The sequence below is a fragment of the Malurus melanocephalus genome, unplaced genomic scaffold (genome assembly GCF_030028575.1).
Source record: "Malurus melanocephalus ecotype Western Australia unplaced genomic scaffold, MMel_1.1 scaffold_505, whole genome shotgun sequence".
Classification (NCBI taxonomy): Eukaryota; Metazoa; Chordata; class Aves; order Passeriformes; family Maluridae; genus Malurus; species Malurus melanocephalus.
Genome location: NW_026623737.1, coordinates 348,567 through 370,909, shown reverse-complemented (window position 1 = coordinate 370,909; position 22,343 = coordinate 348,567). Strand labels below are relative to the sequence as shown.

The window sequence follows — 22,343 nt, the reverse complement described above, 5'->3', positions numbered from 1 at the left end:
ATTCCCTGTATCCTGTCCCTCCATCCCCTGTGTACCACGGGATATAAAGTTGGGGTAACRGTCACAGCACTCGGAGGCCATGGGAAGGAGCCGAGCGCTCGGGCACTGCTGTGACAAATTCCTGACAGAGGGACATTGAGGGGGCCCAGCTCACCTGGTAGAACCTGGGCAAGGCCAGGATGGCAGCAGGCAGCTCCTGCCTGCTCAGGCTGATGATCCTCGTGCTCTGCCCCGAGCCCAGGAAGTGCAGCTGCAGCGTGATGAGCCGCGTCAGGCGGCGGCAGCGCAGCGCCTGCCGCACACACGAGTCCTGGAACAGACACCCCGAGAGCTTCCACAGGAACCTGGACACAGCCCTGAGGAGCTCTGAGCTGTGCCGTGACTGAGAGCTGCAGCTCACATTCATCACAGTCCACCAGTGTTACACAAAGCTTCATTCCCACAAACACTTCCACCATAATTATGCCTGGTTTTAAACATCTTGTTTGTTCTAACTTTGCTAATKAAGCTCATGATCCCTGCTCTGAGCRTGGGGAACTCACCTGTAACCCCAKGGGTTAAAGCCTGAGCAAGGGCCAGCACTGCACACTCAGTACTGGTGCTACTGGGCTGCAGAGATTCCTTCTGCCCTGGGCCAGGACCCTGCACACCCTCCCCAGGGCAGCGCGGTGTGTTCTCCCAACCCAGCCCACTCCTCCTGTGCTCCCAATGCTGCAAAAGCCATTCCATTCCATCGCACTTTACCTTGGAGTAACTTTCTGCTGCATCAATGAAGAGAGTCAGAGCTTTCAGCAGCAGCTTCTTYAAATTTGCAACATCCTGAAGAGACTCCTCTGAAACAGGGAAAAAGAAGGAATAACCWATTATTTTTAAAGGTGACAAAGTAAGTTACAAACATCACTCCCAGTGTCAACTGTCCCCTAGTGTTGTCCCAGAAAGTACCAACAGACTAAATGAAATTTTTTGTATTAAAAAAGCAGGAAGAGACACACTGCCTGTTCAGTTAATGGATCAACACTATTGCTGGAGCCTGGTCAAGTGATTGAAGACTAGGAAGAAACCCCAACCACACATTAGTGGCAGATCCCAGCACTGACCATTGCCAGATCCATGCAGAAATCCCTTGGCACAGCCCCTGGTGTAGGTGCTCTTACAGCACTGGCTGCCCAATGTGCCCCACAGCAGCTCCCCATGTGCAGACCTCACCCTGTGGGTGTCACACACCCCTGCACAGACACAAACCCCTGCAAACCCACTGTGCCACATCCTTCTGGCTGAGGAAAAATGGGCTGTGCCCATATCTGCTCCATGTGAGGCACCACAGGACATTACATCATGGAAAGAGCCAAAAATCAGCCCTTTGGAAACACCCAGGTGATGGTTCAGAGCAAGAGCCCGGCAGGCAGGAGCCTCCCCCAGGCAGCGGCAGTCCCAGGGGTGTTTCAGCACACAGACAAGGCACTCCCCCTCCCATCCTTSCCCCGTGGCCGCTCACCCCAGGGCCGGCACTCGATGAGTTTGAGCTGGGTGCAGGCAGCAGCCTCGTGGTTCTGGCCGATCTCGCGGCACATGCTGAAGCACAGCGCGATCATGTTGTGCTTCTCGCTGTCACCGGGCCGGCAGCGCTTGGTGTAGTCCAGCAGTGCTGCCTTCAGCGTCCCGCTCTGGGCACAAAGRGCACACTGAGCCTGGCTGTGCCACATCCTGCACCCACCAGCCATGCTGGCACCAAAAAGTGACTGTTACACCCTAAAACCCAACAGCAGATCACACCTGGGCTCAACTGGGTACCAAAACCCAGCACCTGTGCATTTCTTTACAAACAAATGTCCAAGTGTGACATTTCTAGATGACTTAATTTATTTATTTYAAACAAAGCTATGAATATTTATGATTTTTAAATCCATGAAACTTTAATTGGAAATAAAAGCAAAGCAGAACATGAAAACCCTGAGAGTGCCAAGTTGAACTTTCAACACTACTCYCATTGTAGCCCTGAACTAATTAGAAAAAAATAGTTCCACTAAAATGAGAATAAACCCCAGAATTAATTTATTTCTATGGAACTTGGCTCTCAAGTCCTTGCACTCAGGAAGTAAAACACCTAGATAATTCCACCCTGTGCTAACACAATTCCCTGCCCGTTTGTCCCCCACCTACCGGGTCCAGCTTCTTCCTCATGAGCACCTCGAAGTAGTGCTTCTGGTGCAGCAGCTCRAAGATGTAGGTCATCTCGTTGTACCTGCCGATGCCCGTGAGCAGCCGCACCTGTGGGCACCCCGGGGATGTGAGGAGCTCCGGGGAGCTGAACAATCCCTGCTCTGCCAGGGACAGCACCGGGGCTGGGCCATGCACACCAGGCACATCGGGCTGGCACCTGTATTTCTAAACCAACCAAAACCTTTCACAAGAAGCATCGTTTCACCTCATAAAAACAGGCACTGGCATGTCCCAGACTCCATCAGTGCAAGACGCCCAACAGCCCAGTGACACAGCCCCACCTTCCACCAGCAAGTGAATAACGTGTCCAGCACATGGCCAGGCCCCCTGGYCCACAGACACTCACCACCAGCCCGTACTCCTCCTTGGGGGCCAGGTGCTCCTCAGTGAGCAGCCGAGCTGCCTGCAGCACTCGTGTGATCCCCTCCATGTGGCACGTCAGGCTGAAGCAGCTGTGAGCCAGGATCAGCAGCTCTGTAACTGAAGAGCACAAAAACTCAGATATTTTGGTTAAAGGACTGAGGAGAAGAATTATTGCCTCTCTCCAGGAGAGAGAATACAAAACACACACAAAATATGAAACTTCCAACCTCCTCYACCAAAAGCTGACAAATGTACAACACATCATCATCATCCCACTGCCTGCCAGCTCTGACTTTGGAAAAGGAAGGGCACAAGTTCTGCACTTGGGTTAGAAAAATGCAGTTCCTGTGATGAACATGAACCAAGTCCCAATACTCCTGTAACAAACCACCAGGACAGCTCAAGTCACTCCCCGACKGCATTTCCCACCTCTTGCTCAGCACAAAAAATCTGTATTTTGTTTGGAAACTAAACTGACACAACCCTTAAACAACCTTTTCTACTGTGCATATCCTCAGCTCTACAACTGAGAATCACATCAGATCAGCAGCTCCTCTTCCTTGGGCTGAGTTCAAACCACAATGCCCTGTCAGGTACACACAGGTTACACCAGGCAGCATCTGCCATTTACTCACTGCACGACAGCTCCCCACGGGGGACAGAGGAGATTTTATCCAGTAACTTCATCCCAACCAAGGTGTGATCCTGGCACAGCTTGGCSAGCTGCAGGAATTCCTGGCTCTCCACTGCAGGATTCCAAGCCTGCTTCTGTCCTGTGGCCAGAGAGGGAATTGTCACCACAGCTAATTGTGCAGCAGAGAACTACTGTTAATTTTTTATTATTAATAAACAAATCCCAAACAAATCAACCCRGTGTCAGCCAGACTGATCGAGGACTTGGGGCTACAATCCTAAGGACCCTTTGGATGTTATTGCTTAAATTTAACAATCAGAAAATACTTTTTTGCCAGTTCAGTCCAACAAAATCTTACTGGACAAACTTACTGCTGTCCCTCATTTCAAAGGGAAAAAGAAAGGGAAAAAATATTTGCCATTCTTTACAAAGGGAAATGCACATAATTTTCCCAAGTCAGATGATGTGGGGCAGTACAGACGACAATTAAAAATCCTTTTAAAATAAAATACTAAATTTACATCCATAAAAACACAACCTCAATCACTGCAACACCACACTGAACCCAGAAATAACTGCAAATGAACATTTACACAAAGCTTTACCCAAGGCACACAACGCTCCCAGAGCAGCGCTGCCCAAACGCTCGGGGCTGCAATGAGGGCTCAGTCCCTCAGTCAGGGGAGCTTTCAGACCCACCAATCCCTCCCCCAGGGACAAAGCAAGGCTGTCCCACCTTTTCCCGGAGCCGAGGCCAGCAGCAGCTCGTGGGCGATGTGCTGTGCCAGGAGCGGTGCCACGGCCGCGGGCGGCAGCCCCTGGCAGGCGATGAAGGCCTGGGCYCTGCGGCCGCGCTCCGGCCCCCGGCGGGACAGGATGGCCGCCAGCACCTCCTGCGGCTCCCGCGCCGACACCTCGGCAAAGGAGCAGCCCAGCTCCTGGGGACACACAGAGGAGCTCAGGGGCACAGGGGCACGAGCAGGGACACTGCCCCAAGCCCTGGGGACAAAGAGCTCTGCCCTGAGGAGAGACTGTCCCTGCACAGCTCCTTGGAGCCCCCCCAACTGCCATCCCCCTGAACCCCCTCTCCCTGAGCCCCCCCAGCTGCCATCCCCCTCAGCTCAGATCCCTGCAGCTCCAGGAGCAGAGCCCACCTGGTTCCAGGCTTTCCTAGAACCCCAGGGTGACAAGGTGTGCTGGGGACATTGTGGGAAAGGCCATCAGAGAGACCTGGGTGGAACTGGGGCTGGGGAGGCTCAGAGATGGGGCTGGGGGGCTCAGATGGGGCTGGCAGGGTCAGAGATGGGGCTGGGCATTGAGCCCACGGCAGCGCCTCATGCCCAGGACACCTCTGGCCTTGTTCCACACAAAGGGTCGGGAATTTCACCCTGTGCAGCCCCTGCTAAGGACCTTCACCMCTTTATCCTGCCCTCTCCACCCCCGGCACAGCTGGCCCAAAGCCCTGGGGGTACCTTGGAGAGCTCGTAGAGGCACAGGACCTGCCTGCAGTAGCCCCTGCCATGGACACATTCCTCTGTCAGAGCCTTCAGCGCCGCCACCACCGGATCATCCCCACACGGAGCCCCCAGAGGGGTCCAATCCTCCAAGCTGGATGCTGGGACCAAAAAAAAAAACATCAATTCCTATCTCATAAAGGCAGGTAACTGCCTTACAYTTGGGCAAGATGCCCAAAATCTGCAGCAATTCCATAATACTTCCACAGTCTTCAAAAACTGAGCTCTCGATCCCCATGATTTTTTAAAGTCTCCATTTGTTTCAGGGTACAAACAATCTAATGGAACACAAATATCCTCAATGATATCTCAGATATAAAATTCCTAATCATAAGAWTGTGTAAGTGTTCATCAGCCTTCCTGATGACTTAGGATTCATTTATGCTCCTCTCTGTCTATYCAGCTTTACACATCAGTACTGGAAAGYCAKGTTCCAGCTGAAGCTTTCTCACTCYCACTTCACAGACATGCARAGAACTTTACAGATAAAYAARGCCTGAGCCTTGCTATTGACAAGAAACACTCAACCTTTTATAATGCTCAAAGAAGTCAGAAAAATATTAATTAAAGCATTTCCTTGCTTCAGCAAAAAAAACGTAGTGTGTATTTTCTAAAAGCATGGGAGGCTTTTTAGTTCTGGCCCAGTGCTGCTTTACTGGGCCAGAACTGAGAACTATAGAAAATGAAAGGTTCACAACCCATGGAAATTGCACACAGAACAACCAGCCTGGAGCACACAKGGCAATGCACATTGCAAGGCTTCAAATTCCTTCCCGAGAGCATTTATGAACCAAGGGGAGAAGAAAGGGTCAGCAGGAGCTAAATCAGTTTGGGGGGAACACGGTGGCAGAGGGAAGGCAGGGCAGGGGTCAGTGCCAGGGGGTTCAGGGTTACTCACTGCTGGGGGCTCTGCCCAGCGCCACGCTGCCTGGAGCTGTGCCCTGTCCGGCCGCTGCCATGCTGCCCCGAACCACGCCTTCTCCAGCCGCCGCTGTGCTGCCTGGGGCCGTGCCCTGTCCGGCCGCCGCTGCGCTGCCTGGAGCTGTGCCCTGTCCGGCTGCTGCCGTGCTGCCCCGAACCACGCCTTCTCCGGCCACCGCTGCCACGCTGCCCGGGGCCATTCCCTGTCCGGCCGCTGCCATGCTGCCCGGAGCCGTGCCCTGTCTGACCATTGCTGTGCTGCCCGGGGCCATTCCCTGTCCGGCCGCTGCTGTGCTGCCCGGAGCCGTGTCCTGTCCGGCCGCCAGCAGTGCCCGCAGCTCCGGCCGCAGTTGCTGCAGCCCGGCCTCCCCCGAGGCCAGTGCCCGGCACTGCAGCACCAGCGCCAGGTCCCGGTGCCACAGCTGGAAGTAGCGGCACACGCGGGTGGCCTCGGACACGCTGCCCTCGTCCAGCAGGGTCCCCAGCAGCGTCCCCAGCGCCGCCCGCTCCGCGTCCCCCAGCGCCGGCGGGGGCTCCCCGGGAGTCAACGCCTCCAGCCCACAGAGCCCGGCGGCGCTCAGGGCCGGCAGCTGGGAGAAGGAGAACTGCTGGGCCAGGCTGGTGAAGGACGGGGCCCCGGGCACCCCGGCGGGGCGGGGACACGGGCACTGCCCCGCACCCTCGGCCACCAGCACCCGCTGGGCGATGCGGCACAGCCAGAGCTGCTTCTCCACCTCCTCCAGCTCCTGCACGGCCACCTCGGCGTCCTGGGCCAGCCAGTGCCCGGCCAGGGTGAGCAGCAGATGTCTCTCCATAATTCCAGTTGYCTTCTCCTGCCCCGAGGATTCCAACACGTGGTTGGCCTGATCGAGGAAGAAACCTGCAGCAGCTCGGCTGGAGAGAGAATGTTTAGTGAAGGTGTCGTTGCACTTCTTCCAGAACTCAGCTCTTGTCTGGGTTTGATGCCACTGTCCAGAGTCTCTTAAATGTTGCAGATCTCTCAGAACCTGTAAAATTCACAGAGGTTTGTCACAATTATCTTTCCAAGAAAGAAAACTCCAACTCACACAGCATGGCCAGCATTGAAACACTGGATTTAGGTAAGTGCCCCAATGTGCAGCAACTCACAGAACTTCTTAGGGTTGAAAGGGACATCAGAAATCATCTCATCCCACCCCCTGAAAAATGGATGGACAAATCCTTATTTTAATTCCCCAATGAAACTGATTGCATAAAAATAAAAACTGTAACAGAATAAGGACAATTGTCCTTGTCCTCTGCAGCTCAGCACTTACAGCTCGTGTATGTGGGGCACTGGCATTTAAAATAAAAATACTTTAAAGAAAAATTAGCATTTTGGGAAGGCCTAATGTGCATCCCGAATCCTGGTAGCAGCAGGAAGGAGAGGTGACTGTCACTACCTGCACCATACCTCGTGTGTGACAACCCCATCCATGGGCAGCTCGGCCAGCGCTGCCACCTCCCGAGCCTGGCTGAACATCCCTTTCTCCTGCAGCTGCTCCAGAATGGACCTGCACTCCCCCTGGAATGTCTCCAGGCTGCAGGAGCTCAGGATGGAGCGGGTGATTGGTATGGAGGAGCCCCTCAGGGATTCACTGAGCGCACAGAGCTTCTTCACATACGGGCCTGGGTCAAAGAGAACAAACAGCTCAGGAGAGCTGCGTTTGAACCCTGGGGAAGCCTGAACTTCCCTGAGGATTCAGCCGTGCCAGAGGCTCTGGGGTTGATCCTGTCCTTACCATCCAGCAGGAGGTTCTCTGCTGCAGCCAGGAGCTGTAGGAGCTTTCCCAGCTCGAACTCCGTGCGGCTCTGCTGCGGCATCAGCTCCAGGAGGAACAGCGCCTGCGCCTCCAACCACGGCAGCGGCAGCGTGGGGGCTGCTGCCCCTCCTGCAGCTCTCAGCTGTGGGAACCAAGAGCTTTAGGGTCAGAGACACTGGGCACTGAGAATGGCACTAGGAACGGCGGGCATCTGTCCCTCCCCAGGGAACAAYGACCTGCCATTCCCAAGGGAGCACAGACCCATTCCTGATGGGACCTGGACGGGGAACATTTCACAGCAGAGTGACCACCAAGCACTGCTGACAACCCAGGGAGAGATGAGAGGTGTGAGCAGGGTCACTAACAGCCAGATAACAGTAACTGTGGGACAAAGTCCCTGTCACTGCTGGATCCTTCCCAAGCACATCTGCTCATGAAGGGAAAGGAAACTGAGCCTGAAATTCGGGAAGGAAAACCACCAATGGCAGGGAATGTTAGTCACCAGCATATTCAGGGAACCAGAACACTGGGATGGAAGGGAAAGAACAGAGACAAAGAGCAGGGTGTGAAAGCACTCTGATCCTCTTAACCCAACTGCTAAATCCCAGCAATGACACTCAGGGAAGATGAATTTCCTTACTTCTGTGAGGCTTTCCTGAAATTTGTCCAGTTTGGTTTTAGCTTCGTTGTACTTTTTGCAGTTCATACACAGTTCATACATCTCCAGGATGTGCAGCAGAGGGGAATCCTTTAAAACACAAAAACCAGGTGATAATAAATTCCCCAAAGTACCTCTTAAGAAATCATACTTTTAAAAATCATATATTATTTCATTCGATAAATACAAAATTTGTCTTCCTCAGCAGCAGAACAATAAAGTTCTAATTCATTAAAACTGTATGCAAGGTTGATGTAGGATCTATAAATCTGTGAAAAGTGGAAGAACTTCGAATTTGCCTGGGAATTTCAGTGAATAGCCAGGTTATCCTTGGCACAAAGCAAGGGATTTACAGGCCCAGAAGGTTTGACATACACTCAAACACACCACGGAAACCACATCTCCTCACCTTTAAAAAGAGCTGGAAGCCATGCAGAAGAGTTTTACTTCTTTGCTTCCTTAAGAAGACTTTCCAGATGAGGGYGAGGTCCTGCAGGTCCCACGGGTGACTCCCTGCCCAGCCCTGGATGTGYGTGGTTGCCTCAGCCCTGGTGGCCTCATCCACAGAGGTGACAATCCAAACACAGAGGCAGGGGATGACATCTGCATCCTGGAAATGCCAAAGGTGGGGTTTATACATCACCTCATCACTATCACTTGGTAAAAAACATCACATTATCCACAGAAACTGTGGAAAAACGGCTTTTAATGCTACTGCAGATCCACCATTCAACAGAACCAGGCACAACCATCTGTGTTTATTACTGATTTCCCTGAAAGATGAGTAAGTCGCAGACTCACGGGGAAGCAGGCTGCCAGCACGCTGAGGATGGGGCTGTGCTCCCTGAGCCCCTCAGCCAGGAGGTAGCAGGAGGGGCTGGAGCTCTGCTGGCACTGCAGGAGGATCTGGAACAGGCTCTGTGCTCGGCTGTCACGGGCAGTGCCAGGCTCAGGACTCAGGAACCTCCCCAGGGCCAGCACCAGATGATCCCGAACTGCAGCWGGGAACTCCTGCACGAGGGGAACGACCTGGGAAAACAGCACCAGWGCCTTGTGAGGGCCAGAGAGGAGAGGGGAGCAGGATGAAAGCACCAAATACACAAAGATAAACAAAACATTATACAAATTCGGTTTTAGAACAACTTTGGAGACCTGGAGAGGAAAAAGGGCTCTGTAGGTGTGAATTATTCTAATGAAMGATGGAAGCCCATCCTTTTCCATGAAGCTCAAATGCCTCCTAGGGAGCCTCAGTTCTGTTCTCTCTTGTATTGTAGCAACAGAGCATGAGAAGGGTCTGCTCAGGTGTTTTTRTGGAATTATAGATGCTTCAAAACAATGAAGAGATCTAAGTTAAAATCCTAGGCCTGCTAAGCATCATCTTCCCTGGAATTATCCAGTTAGCTTCCTCACATGGCTTTTCCCAATTGCTTTTTATGTGTTGGTAGTATTTTATTAATTTTTAAATCACATTCAAAACCAAAGGTGGAAGATTTTGAATCTCGAAAGTTAAAATATCTTTACAAAAAATCAATTTGTGTTTTGAAAGAAAAAATGAGTGGTTTTATTAAAACTTACATTGAACATCTGGCAATGTAAAAAAAAAAATAATAAGCAGCAACTACATGACTTTAAACTACAATAAAAAAGCAGCAACTAAATGAGTTTAAACTAAATTTACAAGTGTGGCTGCAGGGGAAGGGCCACCACAGCCCAAGGGTATCAACATCCCAAGACAACCAAACCCCAGAAACTGGTGAGGCTCCTGTCATCTCCACACCCTGGGCCACTGTCCTGCTACAAGRCTCCACTGAACACACACACAGCTCACCTGGGCTGGCTGGTGGCTGTGGAGCTGGCTCTGGATSAGGAACTGCAGCCACTCGTTGGATTTGGCACATTCCCTCAGGAAGGATGTGCTCAGTTCCAGGTTATGGAGTTTGCAGAACTGCATGACCAAAGACCACTGCCTTCTGGAGTCACTGGATGTCCTGCACGGGATCGAGAGAGCTTCAGCTGCCATGGGCTGCACTACTGACCCCAGGTGTCCAGGGACAATGTGACCCTGTGACCCAAACAGCACCACAGCACTGCCAGGGGCTTGGTGACATCCAGGGCACATTCCCTCCTCTGGATGTTCCCACCCACCACGGCAGGCACTGTCCCATCCCGACCTCTTTAGCATTATCTGATACACAAGTAACAAAATTGAGTGCTCAGTCTCCATTTCCCAGATAATCCCTTCAAACCAGGCTGTTCTCACCTCTTTATTCCTTGGTGTTCAATTGAATCCCAGAAGGCTTCTTCCAAGGAGGTAAGAACTGCTGCTGCTGCTGCTCTTTCACCCTCAGCCACCTTTGTGAACTTCTCAGCTGTTTAAAGAACACATTCCTGAGATGCTATTTGGGATCAGGGTCAGGGCAGCATTTCCAAAAGTATCAGTAGCTGCCTAGTTGGAAAGCAGACACCTGCGGCCCTGAGTCAGAAATTCAACTTTCTGCAGTTATTTCTAGGATAAATTTAATTTCTCTACAGCTTTGAACATCTGATCTCACTGCAGCTGTAAGAGAGTTTTCAAATAGGAAGGAGAAAGGAAATTTGGCAACAGACTTTGTTTAACTCTCYATTAAATTATTACAACATTGGGCTGAACCTCACTAATACCAGTCTCAGGCAGCTGCTGGACAGTGTCTGTCACATCCTGATACAGTTTATAGCAGCCTTCCTGCCTCATTTGACATGACAGCATCAAAATGCACCTTCAAAATTAGGAAGAAACAGGAATAAAAGAAGGACAAAGTTCTTTTTACTGCTTTGCTGGCCCAGCAGCATCCTTCCATCCCTCTCTGCTTCTCTTCCCAAGAAATCCACAGCAGCTATTCCAGAGCAGACAAAGACACCCTTACCCAAAGAGTCTCTGATGTGGCTGTGAGCAGAGTCCTCACTCCTGGTCCTGTGGCTGAAAATCATCCTGGCAGCTCTCAGGTCCACGCGCAGCCGGAGGCTGTCGAGCCCCAGCAGCTCCAGGAAGCAAACACAGGCTGCAGCCACGGCGGGGACACCGAGGGAAGACAGAGCCAAAATCTGTGCCTGCTGCCCTGCCTGCTGGATCCTGCAGAGAGGGACACACAGAGATGGGCCTGTCAGCACATCTCCAGCACCAGCATCCCCCAGGAAAACAAGCACCTGCACTRGGTTTACTGAACTACTCAGATTCAGCATCAAAGGTAGCTACAAACCAAAAGTTTTATATTTATAAAAAATGGGGGTATGAGAATTAAGCCTCACACATGATAAGCAGAGTTTGCAATTTAATACACTTATCAAAACTAAAGGTARTGGAATTATAATTAATAAAACACCCCCTCAGCAGCTGAGTGACTTTGCAGAGCTGAAAATCCACTGCAGCACCAGGAACCTGAGTCTGACCTGCAGATGGTGCTAAGAAGAAATGTACCCAAAGGGTTTTCCACAGCAGTCACTGAAAAAATCTCATATCCTTGACTGTCTGTGAAACCAGGACTTCATTCTACATTAATGTATGTTTGCCTTTTTGTCCCAGTTTTACCTGTTTACACAGGAGAAACTGATCTGTGTAGAAATGATGGAGAAAAACAGTAACCAGCACACAAACCAGATGTTCCAGAAACAAAGTGATTTGTTCTAAATCCTACACTAAATAGAATTTAATATGTTCAAGCAAGATATGTCATTTGACTGTACCCTTTCAAAAACCTGATTTTGAAGCTTCAGCCAGAACATTTTATTCCATCAACCTCCAGTCCTTTTTTTGCCTCATTCATTTAACTAAAAAAGTGTCAGCATTAGAAAATGTCAAAGAAAAGGGGCATATTTTTCCTACAAMGTGATCTAGAGGCTCAGGCTCCTAAAAGAAGAGCCCACTCCTGTTTGAAACRACTGGAATATTTTCCTTGCTTTTTACATACAGATTTTATTGAGGTAATTCCATAYAAAGCTCACCTCCTTTCGGGTGATATTTGATTTCTAACCTTTAAGATACACACAGTGTGTGCTGCTGGAGAGGATTAATCCCTCCCTGAGCTCAGAGCCCTGCAGAACAGGGGACACTGTTGGGGACACTCACAGCTGCTGGGGGGTTTTGTTCCCATGGCTGTGCCTGATGGGGGTTTTGCTCCCCTGGCTGTCCCTGATGGGGGTTTTGCCCCCCTGGCTGTCCCTGATGGGGGTTTTGCTCCCCTGGCTGTCCCTGATGGGGGTTTTGCTCCCCAGGCTGTCCTGTTGGGGACACTCACAGCTGCCGGGGGGTTTTGCTCCCCTGGCTGTCCTGATGGGGACACTCACAGCTGCCGGGGGGTTTTGGTCCCCTGGCTGTCCTGTTGGGGACACTCACAGCTGCCTTGGGGTTTTGCTCCTGAGCAGCTGCTGCACCAGGAAGGTTCCGAAGGCGAAGGCGGGCCGGCCGTGGCGCAGGTAGTAGAGGAAATCCAATCTCTCCAGGACGGCGTGCCTGCCCACCAGCTCGGGACATGAGAAGTGAGGMAGCTCGCTCCAGGCATCTGCAACAACAGCACCAGCCTGTGAGCTGAACAACAACTGAATTAAACACAAGAAATGGCCTTCAGCCACAAAATGTGACGTGAGAATCAAACACGGTTCTGATTCAGATCGTGGCACATTCAAACCCCACTGAAATTCCACTTCTCACTGGAAAATCAGAACTCTGCATCACCTCAGCTCTGTTTTAAAAGAAAACATTGCTTTTCTATCTTATATTTAGAAGAAGTTCTGTCTGCGAGGACAGAAACTCACAGCTCAAAACCCAATTCTAGTAAACTACACTATTTTTCTTGYAGAAGAAATGGCCTTTTGAGTAAATTTATCTGCCAAATAATTCCCCCGGGATGTATTTTAWTTTAGGTGCTCAGGCTAAGCAGGTAAAGCAAGTAAACCTCAGCAAGGGACATACCTGACACTGCAAGGGTGTTTGTTGACTGCCAGCCAAATAATTTTGTGGGATCAAAGGGCATTAATGACTGAAAGATTAGAAACAAAATATATTGAGACAGCTTAAGACCTTCACATCACTGTCCTATAACTCTCAATTTCCATTTCTCTTAGACAACTTTAAAACACTTTAAAATATTATTTTAAAACAGTACTTAATATTTATTTAAAATACTATTTAAAATATTGTAATTTCTGCAACATTAAACACCTTGCCCACTGAACAATGCAAGAATATCCCTCTCTGACATTCCAGCACTGCAAACTCCCAGGATTTAGAGAGCACTTGACAGACCAGTTCAGGATGTAGCTGTGACCTTCAGCTCCCAGTTAAGGATCCCAAAGGAACAACCTATGGCCTCCACCCCCAGGTTTAGCTGCACACAAGCTCCTCTTTCCTTGTGTGCTACCAAAAGCACTGCATGTACCTGCAGGAGATGGTAGAGAGAGATGTCAGGAGGCAAAATTCCATGAGCAGTACAGGAGGGGAAGAGAGCAGCYTTGAGCTTGGGGTAAGGGGTCAAGGCCATTTTTAAGAGCTGTGGATCAACTTTCTTCAGAGGTTTTTCTGTATCTTCATTCTGAAGGACCTACATTGCAAGGAAGCAAAATTAATGAGGAAGAAACTGCATTAAATAACAATAAAACAATTTTGGGATGGGCCAATCTACCTCATGGGAATTTGACACAGAAAGTATATTTTTTTTCCTGTAAAATGCTTTTAAGTTGATCAGACACAGGTTCCCCAGCACCTGATGCTCCAGGTGACTGTGCTGTGGATGGAACACTCTGTTCATCCATCCTGTTCCTACACATGGCTCAGGGGGTGTTTTTCTATCAGAGCCACAAGTGCAGGACARGGGGACAGTGGGGACAGYAGGACAGGGAGATCAGGTGCCCCAGGCAGTACCTGGTCAATGCCTCCAGGCCCATACACCGTGGTGGCCAGGGCCARCAGGGTCCTGCCCTCCAGCAGGATGCTGCTCACACCCCCCTGGCTGCTGGGAATCAGCATCTGGGCATTGGCCAGACTCGCCTGGAAAATCATCTTGGGATCTGAAAAGGAAAAAAGTGACATTTAACTCCATGTAAAAATAGTATTAAATCATCAATCATATATTGCAGCTCTTCTCTGACTGTGAAATACTTTCGTTGTAAATTCTGATTTGTCTCAATTTGCCTGTGAACACAGATAAGATGGACTAAAGTTTGCCAAGCCTTTCCCAATTCCAAATTGCATCTTTGCCTACACAGATTGATTTGAGTTGATCCCCACAGTTTAGCACTGTATTGGTTCAATTTTTTATCCTACACTGATCACGCTTTTTAGAAAGAGCTTCACTTGGGCTTATTTTAATATTTTGTTAATTGTGTGACTGCAGATGAAACGTTTAAAAAGTGCAGTGAGTTAAGAGCACAAATKCTACTGGTTTTCAGTGAAGCAAACACATAATCCAAGGGCAGAGAAATCAAAATGCACCACAAGGACTAGAGGAAGGTTTAATTTTAATGGGATGTGTATTTTCTTACGAATTCTCCTTTGGAGAATGGACACCCAGCAGTGTTCAATGGAATGGAATTGAACTGGAGGTAATGGAATGATGGTAATRGAATGGTAACTGGAGGTAATGACCATACACAAAGTAATTCTCACTTATGTGCAGTCTCCAGATCTTTGTGTAAGGTTCAAATAGGAATTACAACCCAGACTTCGGAGATGAGGAAGTGATGGAGAGGGAAGTGATTGGTCACAGCCAAAAGAAAGGTTTCAGCACAGCACAGGGTTAATGCAGCTGTGCCAGACCCTGAGCTAGAGCAGAAACATCAGCCCCCTCTGGAGCAAATTCCTACCTCGGGGATTGCTGGCAACCCCTCGACACTGCACAAGGAACTCAAACCAGGGGTGTGCTTCGTGCAAGTCCTTCTTATCCAGAATAGGGCAGTTTGAAGGGGTTAAACTGGAAATAAATGAACAGCACAGTGAAAATACAGGATTTGTAACCACTGATGTGACAGAGCAATTAAGATTTGGAACATCTCATGGGTGTAATGCCACTACAAAAAACCACAAAATGATGTTGGCTTTTTTTCTGGTCCACTTCTACCTTTTTGATAATTCCAGTGTTAGACTGGAGTTATAGCTCAGAAATTTTAATTGTCAAGTATCCTTAAGTAGAAAGTATTCATATAGCTCCAATACCCAATCCTGGTACCAYGTTCAAATCCCAATTAACCCTAGTTTAGGTGGACACCAGCAATTTCCTTACTTGTGAACATACCAAGGGTCAACTCACACTTGTGCTCAAGAGAGTTTCTGAATTGTGTAAATTCTGAGTTTCTGAAGAGCAAATGCTCTTGGCTCATTTAGGATTGTATTGCTTACAGCATTACACTAATTACAACTGTAAGTGTTTCCTTTCATGGCTGACACACAAATTAAGACAATCTGAGTAAAGCCCCAGAGCTTCTGTTAAATGACACTGCTAGGGCTGAGGAAAACTCTTCCCACCAATTGTTCAGATTGTGTTTCCCTCTTTATATCTGCATGGGATTTGAGAGATGGAAAGCATTCCTACCTGTAATAGTCCAGATAAGTGTAGAGCAGGTACTGCAGGCTGTGCTCTAAGCAGTGCAGGACAAACCGAGAATGGAAGTCCAGGCCASTGGCAGTGCTGTACTTTGGAACAGGGTGAGGATTCTGCAGGACTCCCCCAAGGCACGACAATCTCTGSAGCAGGAGCTCAAAATCTTCCAGCTCAGAAAGGACAAAAATTCCCTTTCTGTCAGAAAAGTGAAAAAGCAGAGAAATTGATCACACAGCTCCCTTTGAGAAGTTCTGATGGGTGCTTTCAGCTCAAAATTAGAGCAGACCTTCCATCTCRGGGATTAACTTCCTACTGAGACAAACACAGCGTGCCAAAATCTGTCTGGTAGAGCCCAAACAACCACTGTGGTTACTCCAGGCCACTGCAGAGGACAAGGTGTGGGTAGTGAAATGCTCAGTGTGTGCTCAGAATYCCCTCCCTTGCATCAGGGATACAACCACTGGGAAACATCCAAGAGCTGAGGGAGGMTTGCTCCTGCTCTCATGGTTTTTACTGTTTTCAGAGAACTCAAAGTGCAGGACTAAAATAACATTTATCAACAGATTTGTGCTGTTTCCAAAAAGGCAACTGACTACAATATAAAAATCATMATGGATCAAAGACTTACTGCCTTCTCTGACTATCTGATTTTGGCTTCACATGAGCTCCACAGAGTGTCCAGCCCTGAGGCCCTACCTGGCCAGCTTGGTCAGGATGTCCTGTCTCATGTAGGTGCTGCACAGAGTGCTCCTGTCCACCAGGTCAGGACTCAGTGGGGGCCAGGCAGTTTGGGCACAGGGAGCCTGGCTGGGCTCTGCCTCCTCGATCCAGGAACAAACACTGCACCAGTCGTGCTGSGCTGTCAAGTGCATCCAGAGAGCCTCAGGGCTGCAGCTCTTGAGTTCTGGGTTTCAAAAAGGCAAAGGGATGAAACYAGCACAATCAAACACTTCTGAGGGAAATACTGGTATTTTCTTACACACACAATTGTGGAATGGTTTGGGCTGGAAGGGACCCTAAAGGGCATCCAGTTCCACAGGCAGGGACACCTCCCACTATCCCCAGGCTGCTCCAAGCCCAGTCCGACCTTGGGCACTTCCAGGGATCCACAGCCCAGGAAGCCACAGCTTCTCTGGGCACCCTGTGCCAGGGCCTCCTGACTCTCAGAGGGAACAATTCCTTCCCAATATCCACCCAAACCTGCCCTCTGGCAGGAGGAAGCCATTCTCCCCTGGCCTGTCCCTCCAGGTATTTTTCATCAACAGTTGCAAGTATGGTGCTGAGATCAAGGTTCCAGCTTTTGGAGATCCATGCTGGCAGAGCTGGAAGCAATTCCCAGCACAGGGAGTGGCCCAAAACAGGGCAGAGGATGGCATTTACACCTGGCCATGCCTTAGGCAAGCCCCTTCCAAACCCTTCTCTACAGGAGCAGCACAGATCCAGGTGCAATRGGATGAAACCCTCGTCACCCACCTCCAGTGACAAATGTCAGTGGCATCTCCAAGAGCTCCTCACCCTGTCCATGTCACTCCCATGCCACACCATGCCAGGGAGATCTGAACCCCCAGCTGAAGCCCTCAGCCCCAGGRTACTTGCCTTGGCGTGGTGTCCTGGGGAGCAGGATCATCTCCTGTGTCAGCTCRTCCCACCAGCGTGCCCAGTCCAGCACCACGCGGAGCCTGGAGCCGGCAGYGAGAGCCCCGGGCCAGCCCGGCCSTGAGCCCAGAGCCACCCGGTGCTGCTGCAGCTGCTGCTGCCTCCTCCAGCTGCCAAAACTGCAACAGGGGAGAACAGGGGGCTTCAGAGCTCGGCAATCAACACTCTCCACTCTGATAGACACTCAGGGAAGTTACCAGGCCATTTGGGAGAGCTCTGGGGTGCCAGGGGGACTGGCTTGAGCCAAAAGTTTGAAACTAAAGAATGACCTCATTTTCCCAAAATTGACAGAACAAAGTATGAGTACCAATTATTGAACTGTAAAATTATTGTCTAGGTTATTTAGTTGGCTGTGTTACAGACAGCATAGATGAAAAATAGAGCAAACATTTCATCTGAACACAGATCATTATTTGAGTAGCAATTCTAATATTATTAGCWATCAAAAGTGCTTCATTTGAAGCAGAAGAGCTCTGTCACCCTCACAATAATTTGTCATGACTTAGTCTGGAGAGAACATGACAGCAACTGTACCATTAATGAGAACATTACTCAGCCCCCACACTGACCCCGATTTCTGCAAAGACCAGTGTGAAATTAATGAAATTAAAGACTGTATTTGTTAGTGCAGTAAATCACACAGAATGTAGAATCCAGCATATTTTAAGTCCTACAATTGTTATTAATTAATAATTAAAATTAATAACCCACATTACCTGGAAAGAGACTGAGTCTCTTTATTTTCCTGGAAGGATTCCGAGTAAAGGCTTTCAACCCGATGCACAAAGTCTATCATTTTCTTCTCTTTTTCAGAAAAATAATTTTCTTCTCGTAACAGTTTCACCTTTAATTCAAATTAAAGTATTACCTCCAATTGTTAAAATATTGCCTCAAATTTTCATCTGGCTTTAATATATTAAGTAGTAAATGATCCTGCAAGTGCAAACAATTAACCAGCTGTAGAAAAAGATTGCTGGAAGCAGAGGGCAATGCTCTTAAACAACATGAGGACTCCAGAGTGTGTGAGAGAACTGCTTCAGAGGCAGCACAATGATTTTAACATCTTGGTACTTCAACAGCAAACACAAAGGAGCAGGGATGTTCCAGGAGCTACACTGGGAGGGTGCAGGGACAAGCYCCGGCTGTCTCTGCTCTGACAGTCAGTTCAGTGCAGTGGCTTCCCCCATAAACACACCCAAGGCTGCAGGGCTGAGAGCTGAGCTGGAAAAGCCCTTGCTGCACTCACCAGGAGATCTCGAACGTGTCTGTCCTCAGTGTGAAAGCAGATCTTGTGCAATTCCTGCTTYACATCGAAGCCCTGGCACAAAGGAGACACTCAGTGCATGCAAACTGTCAAATGTGCCCAGATAATACAYGAAAAGATTAAAACAGAACAAACAYATCTGCTTTTGCCCAARGCACCCAGCCCTTACAAACACACCTRTGACAGTTGCTGCACCAGCTCTGCAGGGCTGTGCCTGATGTCCCCAGAGCTGGGCACCAACCCTGCCCCTGGGACACCTCCCCAGCCAGAGCCAGCCTCTCCTGCTGCTCAGCCCTTCAGCCACAAACAGGCTCCCCCAGCAGCTTCTAAACCAGTGAATTCTCACTGTCATTCCACCTGCTCTGGTGGAATCAATTCAGCCATAGGACCCCTAAAAGCTCCCCACACATCCCATCAGTCACAACCAAGAGTGAAGACCCTCTGAACAACCCTCACCATATTTCTGAGCAGCTCAGAGGCCTCCCTGGTGTTGTCCTTCAGCAGACAGTCATAGACCAGGTTCAGACCTGTCTGGATGAACTCCTGCAGACTCTCAGCAGGATGGTGCTGCCTTCGGAAGAAGATCTGGGCCTCGGGTATTTTGTTGTTTAGGATGGCCTCAGCAATGACTTCCTAAAGGGAAAAAACATGGAACAAATTGATCTGTCTGTATAATCCCTATGTTGCTTTTCTTCCCCAATGCTTTAAGATATTTCCACATTAATGACYTCCTTAAATAAACTTAGTACTGAAAACCAGATTACTCATTTTTACCTCTGGTGTCAGTTTTTCCCACTCTTGGCTCTCTTCTATCTCAGGCAGGTCTTCATCCAGGTCAGCTTCTGTGTGTCCTGGAGTCATTTGTGGTCGAGGATATTTCCTCAGGAATTTTCTCAGTTTAATAATGTAATCAGTTAAAATATCTGCAGACTTCTGCAGGAATTCATCMGGTTCTGCCAAGAGCATCCAAGACACCAGTTAAAGGGGAATGAACAAACAGGATTTTAATGTTTAGCAATGCTGAATTAATAAAAATCCTGATTAATAAACAGAAGCCCTTGGAGAGAAGAGCACATCAGCTCTGTCTCCTGCACAGGCAGTGGAACAGCCCAGCCCCCTGTCAGGAGACAGAATACAGCCACAGCCCCACCAGAGCTCCCTGCCCTCACTGTGGTGTTTTCCCTCTCAGGGACCAGTAAATGAGAACTGACATTTTGTGTTAACAACCAATTGTTAGTCAGGTAAGCTAAATCTAAAATGCAGGGATGAACCTCTTTCATTAGCTTAATTCCAATATTCTTATGTTAATTCTAGGCAAATTTAAGCTTTTAATTAAAAGAATTAGCTGTTCTTACATCCCTAAATAATGACACATTACTAGATACGACCCAGCATGAGTGATCTCACCCTCTGTGTGCACAAAGATTTCCTCCAGCTGCTTGGTCAGGAAAGTCAGGGTGAGGTTCAGGAGCTGCTCAGAGAAGTGTTTGCTGTGAGGTTCCATATCATTGTCCTGGATTGCTGAGCAGAGCAAGTTCAAAGCTGGCCTGAGCTCCTCCAGATCTGCAATGGTTGCAGACACAGTTCACACAAGTGAATCCCACACACAGCCACAGAGAAAGGCAATTAAACAAATGTTTAATTGTGCAGCTGCAGCATTTCACTTACTGCTCAGGTAAGTGTGGGAGGCACCATCCCCAGCGTGCTCAGGCCCAGGGCAGGGGGCAGAGAGACTGAAAACACTTTCTTTGCTTTTTAAAAACAAGTCCACTGTRTCCAGCTGGCGATTTTCCAAACCTGCCTAGACAAACATGCAGTAGAACAATTAAGCATGGATTCAAACCATACATTGCACACTTACTGCTGGGATTCTTACCCCATACCAGGTCACAAGCTACACATGCAGAGAAACAGAAGGGATTTAAACTGTGTGTGCAGCATGAAATAACAAGGTGACCTGTTCAGTACCTGCCAGGCTCCTCTGGCAGGCTCTGCTCAAACCCTGCCCTGTATCTTCACACAAAATGTTATTGCAGCAATATAAAGTAAATACTGTGAGAATCAGGACTTTGAATAAGCTTACAGCAATTTTATAAAAATGGTGTAATAAACACAAAAATCTAGATCCAAGGAATACTTTTAATATTTAACATCTCACAAGGGGACAAGAACTGCCAAAGAAATTGGCAAAAAATGCTTTTGGGTCCAATTAAGAGGGAATTTTGAGCACTGCTTTATTCTGTTTTATTTYATTAATGYACATTSGCTTTGTTGCTCTATTTCTTCTTTYGGGTTACTCATCTAYTTGGGGTTTTATTGTTTATTTAATACCTAAACCACTTCCTTTTGCCCCTAGGTTTGAGGCATACTTTTAATTGTGTCTAAACCCACACTTACATTGCTAAACTGCATTCAGTACTTGAAAGCAGCATTTCTTATTTGCAAGACATGAAGCAGTTTTCCTTACCTCGAGGGCGTGGATGGGGATGGAGCACCTCTCCCARCCATTGAGGTGGCACACGGAATCCACGACTCCGGCGCTGCCAAACATCATCAGCCTGGTCAGGAACTCCTCCTGACTTAAAYCAAACAGGACCAGGGACAGACCCCGCTCTGAATGACAGAACCAAGCCATAATTAAAGATGGATCAGTTACCTGCTAGGCAGCAGCAYTGCCATCCACTGCCACTTCAAAAAGAGTGGGGCAAAGCTGCAGCAGCTCCGTTGGGATTTCACCCGAGCAGGAAGGCAATGAAACCACCCAACAGCAGCCAGGTAACCAGGTGAAACACTAAAAACCCCAAAAGAAGCTGCCTCAGGACAGTTTGTGAGCCCTCACCTGTCAGCAGCAGACATAGTGGCAGCTCTGCACTGCACTCCACATAAACGCTGCCTCTGCCGAAGTGGGAACACGTCACGTCCTGGGACTCAAAATCCCAGAGAGCCAGAGACAGCCCCGTGTCYTGAGCCAGCACCTCGAACACAGCTTTAGCTCCAGTCACCAGTTTACATTCCATTTTCACCATCTGTCCTGGTGCTCCCACGGGGATTTGTGCCCACTGCTGTCCTGCATCCCCTCGGGCTGTACCCTGCCTTTGCAGTGCTCGGGAAGCTGCCCAYGTAGCAGCCCGGGGAACAAAGGCCACCAGCGACTCTGGATCCTCACAGATTTCAGGATCGTGGTCTTCCAGATGGGTAAGAAACTGATACCAAGGCAAATTCAAGTCGTTCACCAAATCTGGAGAAGCTGGTGTTCTTCTTCTCCTTACTCTGTCCCACAGGGAGGACAARTGAGCCTTCCAGGACCTGGGGAGAGGGCAGCAGCCACATATGATACCAGCTATTACTCCAAGGCAGATAAAGCTCTCTCAGTTAAATAAAATGCATTTTAAACTTATAAAACCCATCCAGTACCCTGCATTTTAACCTTAATGTRGCCTGTTTATTTGCATTTAAATATTCCCTGCAGCCAAGCTGAGYTATCACAGCTGCATTASCTGACAATGTCCACGTTTAGCATTTTGAGTAAAAAGTTTTCTTTTCTTCACAAGAAATGCCCCAACAATTAAAAAACAGTAGAACAGAATTAATTCCAGAACTGAGTCCTTCTTACCTACACATCGAGTTATAACTCTCATGTTTCATTAGTATCAATACTCCAAGGCTTAGAGGGAACTCCTAAGGAGCAATTACTGTTAGGATGTAATTTAAATTTTAGAATTTACTGTTTGCTCAATGCTGTCCATAAATGTGCCTCAGCCCAT

General features: G+C 48.8%; 1 protein-coding gene across 1 annotated transcript in view; it reads right to left on the bottom strand.

Moving 5' to 3' along the window:
* The window catches only part of SPG11 (SPG11 vesicle trafficking associated, spatacsin), a 29,631-nt gene that overhangs the window by 3,282 nt on the left and 4,006 nt on the right, over positions 1 to 22,343 (bottom strand). Inside the window, exons 6-38 of the mRNA XM_057381333.1 lie at positions 21,419 to 21,885; positions 21,047 to 21,192; positions 20,248 to 20,380; positions 19,987 to 20,142; positions 19,354 to 19,532; positions 19,036 to 19,212; positions 18,562 to 18,633; positions 18,032 to 18,159; positions 17,256 to 17,434; positions 16,356 to 16,563; positions 15,651 to 15,854; positions 14,926 to 15,032; positions 13,985 to 14,130; positions 13,503 to 13,664; positions 13,037 to 13,103; positions 12,461 to 12,626; positions 10,995 to 11,200; positions 10,352 to 10,460; positions 9,920 to 10,079; positions 8,893 to 9,120; positions 8,501 to 8,701; positions 8,074 to 8,181; positions 7,413 to 7,575; positions 7,085 to 7,299; positions 5,912 to 6,659; positions 4,690 to 4,832; positions 3,954 to 4,155; positions 3,219 to 3,356; positions 2,567 to 2,700; positions 2,161 to 2,268; positions 1,496 to 1,664; positions 745 to 833; positions 155 to 310 (exon numbers count right to left, since the gene is read on the bottom strand). Coding sequence (XP_057237316.1) covers positions 155 to 310; positions 745 to 833; positions 1,496 to 1,664; positions 2,161 to 2,268; positions 2,567 to 2,700; positions 3,219 to 3,356; positions 3,954 to 4,155; positions 4,690 to 4,832; positions 5,912 to 6,659; positions 7,085 to 7,299; positions 7,413 to 7,575; positions 8,074 to 8,181; positions 8,501 to 8,701; positions 8,893 to 9,120; positions 9,920 to 10,079; positions 10,352 to 10,460; positions 10,995 to 11,200; positions 12,461 to 12,626; positions 13,037 to 13,103; positions 13,503 to 13,664; positions 13,985 to 14,130; positions 14,926 to 15,032; positions 15,651 to 15,854; positions 16,356 to 16,563; positions 17,256 to 17,434; positions 18,032 to 18,159; positions 18,562 to 18,633; positions 19,036 to 19,212; positions 19,354 to 19,532; positions 19,987 to 20,142; positions 20,248 to 20,380; positions 21,047 to 21,192; positions 21,419 to 21,885 — 5,974 coding nt within the window. The remainder of the gene's footprint in view (positions 1 to 154; positions 311 to 744; positions 834 to 1,495; positions 1,665 to 2,160; positions 2,269 to 2,566; positions 2,701 to 3,218; positions 3,357 to 3,953; positions 4,156 to 4,689; positions 4,833 to 5,911; positions 6,660 to 7,084; positions 7,300 to 7,412; positions 7,576 to 8,073; positions 8,182 to 8,500; positions 8,702 to 8,892; positions 9,121 to 9,919; positions 10,080 to 10,351; positions 10,461 to 10,994; positions 11,201 to 12,460; positions 12,627 to 13,036; positions 13,104 to 13,502; positions 13,665 to 13,984; positions 14,131 to 14,925; positions 15,033 to 15,650; positions 15,855 to 16,355; positions 16,564 to 17,255; positions 17,435 to 18,031; positions 18,160 to 18,561; positions 18,634 to 19,035; positions 19,213 to 19,353; positions 19,533 to 19,986; positions 20,143 to 20,247; positions 20,381 to 21,046; positions 21,193 to 21,418; positions 21,886 to 22,343) is intronic.